The 13,355-nt window shown below is 39.1% G+C and overlaps 1 protein-coding gene across 2 annotated transcripts in view; it reads right to left on the bottom strand.

Annotated features, from left to right (window-relative positions):
- Nucleotides 1-5,605: 5,605 nt before the first annotated feature.
- The window catches only part of SPCS3 (signal peptidase complex subunit 3), an 8,103-nt gene continuing 353 nt past the window's right edge, over nt 5,606-13,355 (bottom strand). For both annotated transcript variants that reach the window (XM_006028180.3, XM_006028181.3), the window contains exons 2-6: nt 13,036-13,039; nt 11,083-11,156; nt 8,053-8,129; nt 6,434-6,549; nt 5,606-6,039 (exon numbers count right to left, since the gene is read on the bottom strand). In XM_006028180.3, coding sequence (XP_006028242.1) covers nt 5,907-6,039; nt 6,434-6,549; nt 8,053-8,129; nt 11,083-11,156; nt 13,036-13,039 — 404 coding nt within the window. In that variant the 3' untranslated portion in view covers nt 5,606-5,906. The remainder of the gene's footprint in view (nt 6,040-6,433; nt 6,550-8,052; nt 8,130-11,082; nt 11,157-13,035; nt 13,040-13,355) is intronic.

Raw genomic sequence — 13,355 nt, 5'->3', positions numbered from 1 at the left:
CAACACTTTTTTTGGACCTGGCAGCCAACAAAAATCATGTCAATTGCCCATCCATGATGGTCTGAAACCACACAGATTCTGAAAGGACTTCCTCAGCAAAAGGCAGAAGACAGTTCAGGAGGATGTGGGTTTTCCCTGCTGTGGAAAGGGTGATACTTTAACAGTTCCCCCACACATACTTAATCTCAGGTCCTCATTGCCCTGAATTTGAAGAATAAATTTGTTGAGTCACAGTGCCAGTTCCACACCATTAGCCCTTAAGATTTAAGCAGGCATGCCATCCAGTACAGTAGCCTTGTTGTTATTGGTTTCTTTGGTGGTACACCAGACTTCTAGGATAAGAGGGTTGGGGAAGGATCCTACTGGGGGACAAAAATCGATGGAGGCATCTGTCGCAGTTGACTCATAGTTCAGGAGTGCCTTGAAGTGCTATTTCCATCTAGCTTGGATAGATTCATTGTCTTTGAGGAATGTCAAGCCATTCTGTGATGTTAACCCTCAAGGCAGATCTCTACAGCCACACTGCTTTAGAAAAAATACTTTTCAGAACCAAAGGAAAGGATATTCAGTGAAACTGAAGGTAAAATTTGAAATGGTCTAACCATTGCAAGGACTTTGTGCAAGTTTTTTACAATGTCTTTTGCTTATACCAAGCCGTTTTAGTTTAACTAGTTTCATGTAATTATGTGACCTAATCTAAATAGACTGGGTTAGCTTCTTCATCAGTAGTTATCACAAAATGGTATGTATTCTTCTGGCTCAGCCTCATTTCTTCCATTTATGTTCTGATTCAACTGAAAATTCTGTTACTTATATATATCCAGCTGTGCTAGCTTTAAATTAGCTTGCTCAGTGACTACTGGCAACATAGTGACAGTGGCACGGAATTCACAAAAACACAAGTTTTTAACCAGCTTCTTGGCTGGGTTTTGCAGCCTGCACTGAACAGGACCTGAATGAGCTTATTTAAATGTAGATTGTCACCCTAAGTCACAGCTGGTTCTCTCCCTGCAATATCTCATTCCTGGGTGGTTTTCTGTGTTTCAACCAGACCACTTTAACCAGTTGTATCTAGTCTCAATGTTAACTAGTAAAGGAGGCCCAGAAATGCAAAGGAAAGCAAAGGCAATGGCTATTTAAAAGTACCAGTACGGTTTAAGAAGACTAGCTAGAAACTCAGGAGAAGAGGAGCAAGTGAGTTCATAATGGATCACAGTTCTTATCTTCTGCATTAGCTACTGATAGTTGAGGGCAAGGTTGCTGGGGAAGGGGAAAAGAGTGTGACCGACAACTCCATATGCCCCACTATTGCTTGCTCTGCTGCCGCTGCCAGCCCCACCAATCGTGCCACAGCCTCCTAGGGCCAGATTTTGCCAGTGAGGAGCCCCAGGGATCGGATCCAGCCTGAGGCACAAGGTGAGTCTGACACCCCCATTTATTTTATTGAGGATCAGATGAGTGGGCAATCTAGATATGTCATAGTGAATGTAATATTTGAATGCTTATAATAGTTGCCCATTAGCCAGTTTAGGAAGACAAGATTCATCTTCTTATCTAGGCCATTGTTTTGGCCTACGTGCTGAAGGTCCTGACTGCTCAGTCTTAACTCTTGAATTTTATCTTTAGAGGCCTTTAACAAAGTTAACCTAAAAATGACCCTTAAGCAAACATCCCACATTCTGAGAAATCAAACCCTAGGAGCCTTTGAAAAGATTGGAAAGAAAGGAAATTCCCCAAAGTAACTGAATAGTCAACAAAAGAACCTGAACCCAGCAGAAATCTGTTAAGAAAGATCCGAGCCCCAAATTTGGGAGTAGTGACAGGTTTGGGTAGGAGGGGCCCAAGATGGCAACTCACTCAATAAAAACTGTAACCTAGTGTCCCAATTTGGAGGTAACCTCACTTGCAGAACAATGAAGGAAGAATCGCAAGTGTAGGCCGGATCAGACTGATCACCTGAACCACCCTCTCCGTGAACATGAATCGCTTAGTTCACGCTGAAGCCGCGGAGCACCTGAAAGGGACTGAAGGATGGGGACTTAGTCCTATCAGTATTGAGGCCAGTCCATTGAACCGTACTACTGAGGCCAACCCATTAAATTATACTACTAAGGAATGAAACCATATTTAGGCGTTTGGCTTCTTGGAATTCTAGGATTGTAAGTATATCATGAAAATAATAGTATTAATTCAAATTTAACTTTTAGTTGTAATTGTAATTGTTTTAAGGAAGTGCATTTGGAGCATTGTTTCTGATATATGTAGTTATTGTGTTCTTAATGTTTGTGGTATTTCTTAAAGCTAAGCAGTGTTATATGCATAGCCAAGAAAAAATAAAATTGTGTTGTGTGAATTAAGTGTGTAATCATTGTGAAATCGTGCAAGTAGCTAAAAATTTCCCCAGCCAGTGCATCAAACAAATCAGTAAGTTGTGTGGGATCTTCTCTATTCCATAACCCACTAGAGACAAGATACTATATTGTTCTGAGTTTATCCTGTCTGTTAAATGGTGATTTTTTTTATGGTTCTCTTTGAGAGGACAAAAGGTTGAGCTGTAAATTGGAACAATATGGTATTATCCTGTGTCTGATATAACTGATTCCATATAAGTATGTTCCACTTATGTGAATTTTGCACTTGTGTAGTTATATGCAGTTATATGCATTGTTTTATGCATATAACTGCATAAAACAATGACAATCCCAGTTGACTACCCATTGCTTACAGTATAAGAAAACACTGGTCATCTGCATATTATTTAACTGCTTAAAGCGCATAAGCAACTTTCAGCCCCACTGCCTACTGCATAACATACAGAAGAAAAAGTTAATTTAAAAAGGGGGGTTCACTATTATAGGACTAGTCTATTTACTGTCAATTTGCACAGCACAGTGAAAACGAAACCCAGTCCCTGATGTTGGGATTGTTAAAAGCTGGCACGTTGTACTGCAACTGTGCTATAGTTCAATGCATAAGAATGAAGAGGAAGTAAGTGTCAGGGCTTCTAATAGAAGCCTTGAAGTTGGTGCAAGCTAATTATTCCTCATTTTCAAAACTTTTAATGGCAGCTTTAAAGCCGAGTACTGAAAAATTTTGGGAGCCAGTCAATTTCAAAGCTGCCAGTACCACAGCACTGACTGACCTGCATATTTAATAGCCATTGTTTACATTATATTAAAAATGTGCATAGAATTTCTTAGGTTCTGAGTCTATGCACTTAAACAGATATGCTGTACTTTAGGGAAAGGTAAAAATACATCATGGTGGACTCTGAAGGATTAATCTAACAAGAAACTTTCTTTCAGGTCACTCCAAGTACCTTAATTTTGGACCACAGTTTTATGTTAATTTTAGTTATCTATTTAAATGTTAATCCTCTTATACTTAGCTCATATGCATGTCATAACAATGTATTTCCTTGGATCAGATTATTACAGCTTTTCAACTTCATCGACAGTCTCCTTATGCTTCAAACTATAAAACTGTGAAAGATAGGGGGCAATTTATCTTCTATACACAATTAATCCTTCTGCATACTTCTATTCAACAACTATTTTTGCCCTTGTAAAAATAAAACATAAAACTGAAACATTTCTGAAGTACCCCTGATTTGCTTTCTAGTCTAAAAAAGAAATAAAAATCAATTTAATGTAATGCAGAGTATCTTCTGTACTCAGAGATGACCTTGTTTTTAATTTATTTTTAATACAAATTTGACAGAACTCTGGTGCACTTCAGTAATGTCAACAGTAAGAATTTTTCATTGATATAAAAACGAATTCATATGTGATGCTAGCAAGCATTCCTAGTATGGGCAAGGCTATAATTGTAAAGCTGTGCTTTATTCTATTACTGTAAAATCCAGTCCCTCACTCCAAGCAAAACAAACTCTACCAATAAAATCAGTTTTGCTGAGGTAGCTACCTTTATACTGGGAGCTTCTACCAGCAACACTGTGGGCATGGGCAAACTAATAAATTAGGAGGTTGAAGTGGGAAAGGACTTATGCTTAGGTGCTCTTCATCTGCTCCTACCCAGGGTAAGCGAAAGGCAAATTACAATAGGTTTGTTGAGCGTTCGTTAAGCTACTCTACTTTAGATTTCACTTCCAGCAAGGTAAGAGCATGCCACTAGGCAGCTAGCAAACTGTATATCAAGCGCTCTTCCCAGAGCGGTCACAATGCCCCCTGGTGCTAACTCAGCCCTTGCCAACCTGGCTTCCCTTTGCTTTCCTGCCATGCCTTGATGTTAATAATTTCTGATCAAAGGAAGGTTGCCCCAGGGCTTCCCGAGCCTGGTTTTACTCTTACATCCACAGGTGCTTGTGGTGATTGCCTTAAATGATTGCTTGGTGGGCTCCATCCTTCCTAACACTCACTCCCATGCCTCGCAGGTTATCTGCTAACATACACTCACCCTCTGGGCTCCAGCCCCTTTGGCCCCATCCTCTGACCTCTAGCAGGCCCCAGGCACTGGAGTCTCCCTCAATGCACCCTAGTCTTCCTTGGGCACCAGACTCCCTTGGTCCCCCACCCAGGCACCAGACATTTGCATTCTAGTTGTCCTCCTGGGTATCAGATCCTCCTGGTCCCCACCAGGCACCAGATGTTCTACCCAAGTACCTAGTCCTTCCTGGACTCAAACTCTCTCTCTTACTGGGCCCCAGACCTATCTGTTCCAAGGCCTGGCTAGCTCCTCTTGAGTGCTGGGCCCCTGGCCCCTCTGCTCTCACGCCTCTCCCTTCCAAGGCCTGGCAGCTCCAGGGCTCAGTGTTGCTTACCCCAGCCTAGAGATCTTAGGATCCCTTCTGCCAGGAACTCCTCTCCCAGTGGCAGTCGGGGTAAACTCCCACACCACCTCAGGCTCTAAGCTTATCTAGCTCAAGCCCAGCCCCGTTCTGGTCAGCTGACTCCCTAATCAGCTTCCCATGCCATTTGCAGGCTGCTTCCCAGGCATCCTCTGCTCTTACAAGTGACAGAGTGTTGCACGTGCCAAGTGCTGTGTCACAGCATCAAATAGCTGGTAAAGCATCACTGCCTCCTTTTAATCCACTGTACTCATTTGTATGATATCCTCTATCTCCCAGGAACCACCCCTTCCCACATCACAGCCAACACAACCATGTCAGCAGAAGTCTGGAGACTATACAGTACATTCTTTAACTCTTAGGCTTTCTTTTAGTTAAGTCCCACAATCACACAACAATTTACATCTGATAAACTATTTCTTCACTGTTGGGAGTTGTTTATGAACTCTATTGCTATCTAAATTGTAAACAGCTTTTAATGCTTTGGCTTTTTTAAGTAACAACCTTTTTAAAAATAATTTTTGGGGTAAATCAATGGTACTCTAACTTATCCAATGCCTTGTAGGTAATAAAGAATGTCTACAGGTCCTCTTTTGATCCTATTAGAAAGAAAACAATCCATCGTACTGCAGCATACTATACAGCTATTTGGGGGGGGTAAACATTTTTTAAAAAGTCATACTGACTATAACCCTGCAGAAAACTCCTAAAACTGACTGCACTGGAATGTGCATACTGGGCTCATTGTGCTATATGAAAATAATCTTAGTGCATTTAGAATAAATCAGACTGTTTTATGGTTTTAAATGTTTATTTATAAGAAAGGTAGTTTTTTTACACAAGTTGCCAACAAAAAGTCTATTTTTTGAAAATTTTAAATTGTCAATTTACCTTTCCTTTAAGTTTCAGCATCAATGTTTCATTTAAAATAAAGGGAAAAAAATCATTTCCATGTGTTTTCTTTTTCAGTTCAGTTAGACCCCAAGAACTCAATTAGCTTTGCCCAGAAGGTTGAATGGGACAGAAGGGGAAAGCGTGATAAAATTTATCCACAATATACAAGTATAAAAATATGTTGCTTAGGATTCAGTATAATAATTTAATAACTTTTTGTTGTTTCATATGCATCTGGGAATGGAACAGATACATGTCCTGATCCTGTCACAAGAGGTAGAATGCCAGCATTTGGTACGACGTTCCAGGAGAGAGTCAAAGTGACATTTCTGTTTCCCCTGCAAAAAACAAAACGGATCATCAGCAGAGATAATTGCAAGTGACACAGAATAAGTAAACTTGAACATGAACAGTATTCTGTGATCCAGAAACAGTGGGTTTTTAGTTTTAATATGATTATTTTCATTATAAGGACCAACTCTCCAAAGACTTCCAACTCTGCACCAAAGCCAAAACTTGGCAGCCACCTGCTTCTATTAGTCAGCTATTTTCCTAGCCCACTGAAACAGAAGTAGGCCTTGGTAGGTTGGGAGCCCTGTGACAAAATACATCCCTTAGATAATCCATGAAGATCTAACAGTCCTTAAATTGCATTCTATTCAATGTTCTATTTTCCTGGCATAGAACTAGATATGTAAGATACAAAATAAGCAAATGCAACGATTTACTCACTTGAGACCATTTCCGTCATCGAAGAAGTAGTATTTTGATTTCATATCTTTCAACAACAGTTTTGGATTATCTCCTCTTAAGATGATCTTATCCCAAAGGACAACTTGGTTTAGGGCCTATGCATAAAAATAAAAATGAAGTCACCAAGCTAGCTTAATGAAGCATATCTAATCACTAGAAATTAAAAAGCAGTACTGATTCAAGAAGTTACACAGCATGTACTTGTCATCCATAAATTAGTTTAATAAAGCTGTCTTACAAGGAAAAAAGGTTGCCAAGGAAATATTGAAAAATGACAGAGATAATGAATAGCAACAACTTAAAAGCCAGGGAATAGTCCAAAAAAGCCTAGCAAAACTTTATTTTAAGAACATACTTTGAAGACATACAATGCAAAGTATGATGGGTTAAAGATGCTAATTTTTAGTTACAAATGCAACTGCTAGAGAAAAACTGTTTTAGAGACCCTAACATTCACACATTGTCCCAAATGACAAACTCGAGTTGTACAAAAAATGAGTACTTTATTACTATCATTGGTGTTATAATGGAGTCTCATTGTACTTGGGTTATAAATATAATCCTTTTAGAATCATGTTTACATATAAAAGGTGTCCTGAAGTCATAAGATTACATTTATGCATCTCTTCTGAGCTAGTTACATCTAATAAAGATGGTCTACTGTTTTGGATTACTTATAATTTAGAAGTTATCTTCTGCTACAATTTAACAGGGAAATAAAATACATAATCATAATGTATAAATTTATACGAGTTTACTGTTTATAAGAAGAACTTTGGAAACATGAAACAAGATAATGGAGTCCCATACTATTCTAATAAAACTGATAATTGTAAAAGCTGTTTCAGGGTGTGCTGCGCTACCAGCATATTCAGAATGTAATTCAAGGTTCGTTAAGAACAAACAAACTACAGAGCACTGTAGTCTTCAAAATTTATTTTTGGGGACATCTGAAGAGAAATTTATCCTTTTAATTAACCAAAACTGCTGCTCTCAAAGCTGTTCACATGTCATTGGTACCAAATGACTACGAAGGAGGTTGTACTGGCATTTTAACTGCATAACTCCAATTTTAACAAATCACTCTGCAGAAAACTTGGAACACTTAATAGCTAACTGTCAGTAAAGCAAGAATTGCAGAGACCAAGCCAATGTAATATGAAATCTTTGTACAGCAAAAGCTTTGTTATCCAGCACTCATGGGAAATATGGGGTGCCAGATAACAAAATATGCCAGTTAACTGAGGTGCCTGAACAAGCGTCTTTGCCTGTTCGGGCTGCCGCTTCTCCTGCCACGCTCAAGGTGTTGCATTCCTGCCCCTCCTGTGGGCCCTGTGGGACAGGGATGTGGGCCCTGCGCATCCTGCTTTGCCCTGGGCCGTGGGGGCTTGGCAAAACCAGAAGTGCCACGGTGGGCACTTCCAGTTTCACTTTTACCTTACAAGCCAGCATGCCAGTTAATAGATCATGCTGGCTTTTAAGGTGCTGGTTTAGGCAGCTTTTACTGTACCATCATTTTTCTTAACGCAACTACAGAATGTTAAATATCTCAATAGTCAAACATTTATAATACTTTAAGTTTTCTTTGTCATACTTACATTGTTTTTTGTGGAATATTCTGCAGACAAATACAGAAATAACTGTTTAACATTCCAGTCAAATATAGTTTGCAAATGTGTGCAAATTAAGGAAAATGGGTTAACCAGGCTTTTACAGTTTAACCATGATTACCACCAACTTTTCAACATCAACCAGTAGAACATAACTATAATAAAGTATTTTCCTTCCTTTCAATATACCTGAGGTCATCAGATTTACAGGCCATAAATATTTGAAGGGCACTCTAAAACATGCTTGAATTATTTATGAAATTACTTATTGCTTTCCTATTCACACTCTCTATAAAGGCACAAAAGCCATTCTTACATGTCTTGTATACGATATTGCAATGGGACATAATGATAGAATGGGTAAGGTGTCTGGCATGAATCTGGACTGCTTTGGATTTGTCCAAAGACCACCACCGGTCATAAAGTCTGGTCATTCAGGCTGTGAAGTCAATGGTAGCTCTGATGGGGATACTGGCCATACCACTGGTTGCCGAAGATGGTGGTATGCCTTAACCACACTAGCCAAACAGGCCTTGAGGCTTGAATGGGTCTTTTGATAGATATTACAAGTTAATAATTTTTCTCACAATTTTGATACTACACGACACAATCTGTGCACTTTAAAAGAGCTTTCCTCCCAAAGCAAAGGAAAGAGTACAATGCTTTACTCAAATGGGAGACTGCAGGGATGTTTTCCTGTCCCTCACCTGTGCCTTTCAAGGCACAGTTTAACAGGGCAGCATCCACAGGTTCCCTGGACTCATTCAAGGGACAGTGTGCTCTGCTCACCCCCCCCTTGGAACGCACATTATTAACCTATGACCCACACTTCCATTCCTGTTTTCTCTTTTTCCCCCAATACTCATCTGTTACGCATCCAGTGGCTTCCCTGAGACAGAGGCTTATAGCTTTCTGTGTTAGCTTAAGCCCACCATCCTCGGCTTGTATAACAGGCTGGGATCACCAAGTCCAAGGCCTTGCCATCACGGGCAACTACATCATAAACTGTTCAAGCTCCATTCTAACTTTTTTTGTTGTTTTGTCTCCACTATTCCTATTCAAACTCTGTTCCAGAACTTCGCCGATCTGCCAATTAGAAAATTTCAGCTGGAATTTATCTGTGGACAGTTTACATCCGTTTGCTTTAGGCAAACATTACCCTTTAGCTTAAATAGCTTTGCCTCCCTAGTGTTTACTACCCAATGTATTTACATAGAGCAATCATATGTCCTCTCAGGTTGTTTTACTAGACTTAAGTCAGAATTTTAGTCTTCTTTTGTATAATATACCAATACCCTGAGATCCTTCTCTATACCCCTGAAGTACAAGTCCACATAGAGGACAAATATTTATGAGCTATTTCATTAGTTGAAATGGCAGTAACATGACTCACTTTCTGCATTTTATGAGTTTAATTTTTGGAAGTATAGGAAATACCAAAAATTATGCAAGAAAATGAAGTCTGAAAAAGCCAAGGATTAGAAAATGCCAGACGTAAGACTGCCCGTGAAAAAAGTTTAAGTCAGCCCTCTTGTTTATATGCAGTATTATACAGTTCTTAATTATGTAGTCATGTTTTTATTTTTTTTGCCCACAGGATCCCTGCCTCCCTCTGTTGATAGGATAGACCTATGCTGGGTACAATTAGAGTTACATAGTAAAGAAAGCAGTTTGTGGTATATTCCTTCATTCTTTAGTAGAAACAGTGCATTACAGAAAGGAAAAGGCTACTCTCATGTTTAAAGTAGCTGAATGTTCCACTGAAGAATTTGATCCTATTCCTACCACAGCCACACAGTTCTTGTGTGCTGCTAGACAAGTCACTTCAGTCAAACTTTTCAAATGTGATCGCTAATTGTCTTCTTCATATCCCTTAGCATTCTACAATCTAATTAACAGAAGCTCTGGACATTAGACACACAGAGCAGAAAAAAAAGAAACGGAAAAAAATGCTTTGAATGTAATGAGTACTAAACATGCTGAAAAAAACTAGATCTTACATATTACAATTAGGTTCCCCAGACACTTCCACCCTTCATCTCAGTTTGCACTATGGAAAACAGAGATACCAGCAATCACTCAGCTCATAAGGGTATTGTGAAAATAAATTCATATTTTTGAAGGCCTCAGATGCTATAGTCGAGACTCACTGAAAAGACCACAAGGAAATGATTAATTCTGGCTTCAGAATAGGGTTTGAATAGAGTGCAGTAAATAAGGTATGAGGCCACACGTTCAAAGAAAATATTGAAAACGTTTTCATTAAGCAAGCACAGACCATTCTGTGTACTATATAAGGCTAGGGTCTTATGGGAAAAATATGTAATAATGTAATTGAAGACTGTATCATAAGCACAATGGGACCTAATAAAGGCTGCTAAGAAACCTTTATTTTGGCATTACCTTTTTGGTGCTTGACTGCAATCTTTTAACCTAGCTCTTTGTGCAAAATATTACTGCTTCAAGCAAATTTGTGTTCAAGTAGCATGATCCTTCTTCATGATGATGAAAACATCAACTATATTTGATTGTTTAAATAGTTTGGGATGTACAGGCTTTATGGTATATCTTCAGAATTGCCACTTCACACATTTTTTGCTCTACTTGCAATCTTTATGTTAAATACTTTGCCTAATGTTTATTTATAATTTTATTTAGGTTGGGGTTCTTTTGTTTGTTTGGGTTTTGTTTTTGTTTTTAACATATTTGAAGACTGTTAGCATGTGTCCCCCTTAGTCTTCTCTATACTAAACAAACCCAAGATCATACAGCAGAAAAAACAAGTCTTGAGTCTTTGCCCAGGGGTCTAGCCAGCAAGCCATGTTCCCTTGCATAAACTTTAAACTTAGGTTTCAAAAATAATGTTTTCTATCCCCTCAAACTCTTCATTTCTTTAAGAACACTTGCTCAGATATCATAGGATTATTTGATACATTATGATCGCAAAAAGTAAGAAAGTGTCAACAATAGTTTGTCTTGTAAATACTTAAGACAACAGAGTGTTTTCATTAAGGATATCTGCGGTAATGTCAAAAGTAATGAATCCGAGATCACTTCTTTCTCTAGGCCCAGTGAAATCTTCCACGTTTTTTCTAAAATAAAAGAAACACAAAATTAGCATTTTCTGCATTATTTATCCTATGTAACTACTTGTTCCCACCCAGCACACATTTTTCTCCCAAAGTGAGAGTATGTTCATTTACTGCATCTTGTGTTAATTAGATTGTAAACTCTTCAGTTAGCAAATGTCTTTATATTCTGTGTTCATACTCTTCCTACCAGGACTAGAGCTCCAATCCTGATTAGGGCCTGTAGGCATTTTTGGCTCCTTCCTGCTACGAGTTACATACATATATTATGAAATTAACTGGTTAATCCTGCAACAAATTTAGACCATGCAAAGTAAAACTGGCCACAGGTGCAAAGCAATTATCACATAATTAACTGGTTAATCCTGCAATAAATTTAGACCAGACACACATGCAAAGTAATGATTACACGATAAACATGACCATCCAGCTATAGCCAACCAGCTATGCTTGAATATATGTAACAACTCTAAAACTGGTTTCTATCTAGCTTTAATTTGAATATGTAGCAGGGCCCTCTGTAATATCTATTTCTTGAAGGCTTATAGTTTTTCTTCTTATCAAAGAAGGCACCTTTTTCCCTTCATCCATAAATATATTCTGTTAAACCAGATTTTAGCTGTACAGTTTACACACATCATAAAATATTCCTTTGGTATACACAACACTCAAGCAAGTAGTATAAATTGCCAATTTATGCCTTATTTCTACCGTGCTAAGTCCCACAACTTCAGACCAAAGTTTTCATATTACATCTGAAGCTGGAGGAATATCTAACTTAGCTGCAATCAAATACAGACATATTATTTGAAGGATAACATCACATGTTAAGAGTTTTCAGACTATCTCATTGGCAACCAAGCCTGACACCAAGGCCTCCTTGACCAAGAACCCCCACCACAATGGAGACCATCAGCAGGTTGGGCTGCCAATAAACCCTTTCACCCTCAACCTCACAAGAAACGTTTCTGAAACAGTGAACTTGACAGCAAGGCATGCTTCAGACAGAAACAGAGTATATAAAAAAAACCCAAAATAATCCTTTGGAACAGCCAACTGAGGTTTCAGACCTTCAAAACCTATTACAAATCAGCAGTGGGCCAGTCTAAATGTCTGGGCGCACAAAATTTAGAAACAGACATTTTTGTTTCAAGCCTGGCACCTTCTCCTCCATCAAGCTACCAACTCCATGTGAACATGAGGGACTGAATACACTGTGACTCCAAAATCCCCCCAATCTGGAGCACGTTTGTGAGGGTCTGTCTAGTGGAATGAAGGTCCAGCTCTTGTTAGTAGTCCCTCAGCGCTGCCCAAGGGTCCTTCCCCCTGTTCAAATCAGAGCTGAATAGAAAGCAGCTACACTACAGAGTGCATAAAAACTAACGATTAAAAAAAATAAAAGAAAAAAATTGGATTTTTTAATTTAAACCAGATTTTTTAATTTAATTGTATTTTTGGTGCATTTTGTTAAGATGCTTTTCTTAAATAAATAAGCCTATATAAATATAGTTTTAATTCATGTTACAGCTCAAAGATATCATGGAATGGGGATTAAAACTTCTAAATCTGAGACCATATATTCATGTAACCTTTTTAGAAAAGTTTTATAAATAGATCACAACAGGCCATGGGCTATATTAGGGGCCCAAGCTTATGGGGTTCCCAGAGGCTCCTCTATAGAGTAGTAAAGATTAAAAGCACAGCGCTCAGTCTAGAAGATCCCATTAAGCATCTCTGTGATGCTTAGCTTCAGTTCTCTGCCTCAGGCTTTGTCTCTCCAGAGATGACATCCTTGTTAGCAGCAGTCGGGGAGACCTGCTTACCTACCGGTGAACCCTCTTGAATCTCTGCAAGTTTGTGTACACGGAGTCCAAGCCCTTACCTCGCTGTAAAAGTGCCGAGTTTCAAGTTGAATGCAGAGGACATCAAACAAGAATGAACAACTTTTTAGTGGAAAACAATGCTTAAGTAGAGGCTATAAACCAGTGATTTACATCAAATCCACCCTGGCTACACAGCTGTTACTTTTGCACTGGCTCTTTTTATAGCTGGACAGCCATTTTTCTCCTGCATGGGGTTACCACACATCGGGGTCTGCCTGCACTGGGGCTGGGGCACGCGTGGCCAAGTGAGTTCTCTGTGGGGGCTACAGGGCCCGGGGGAAAGAGAGGGCTGCGGGTCTGGAGTGAGGGGTATCAGCAG

Source organism: Alligator sinensis, unplaced genomic scaffold (assembly GCF_000455745.1).
Source record: "Alligator sinensis unplaced genomic scaffold, ASM45574v1 scaffold614_1, whole genome shotgun sequence".
Taxonomy (NCBI): Eukaryota; Metazoa; Chordata; order Crocodylia; family Alligatoridae; genus Alligator; species Alligator sinensis.
Note: the sequence above shows the minus strand (reverse complement) of the source record. Positions and strands in the feature narration are given on the sequence as shown.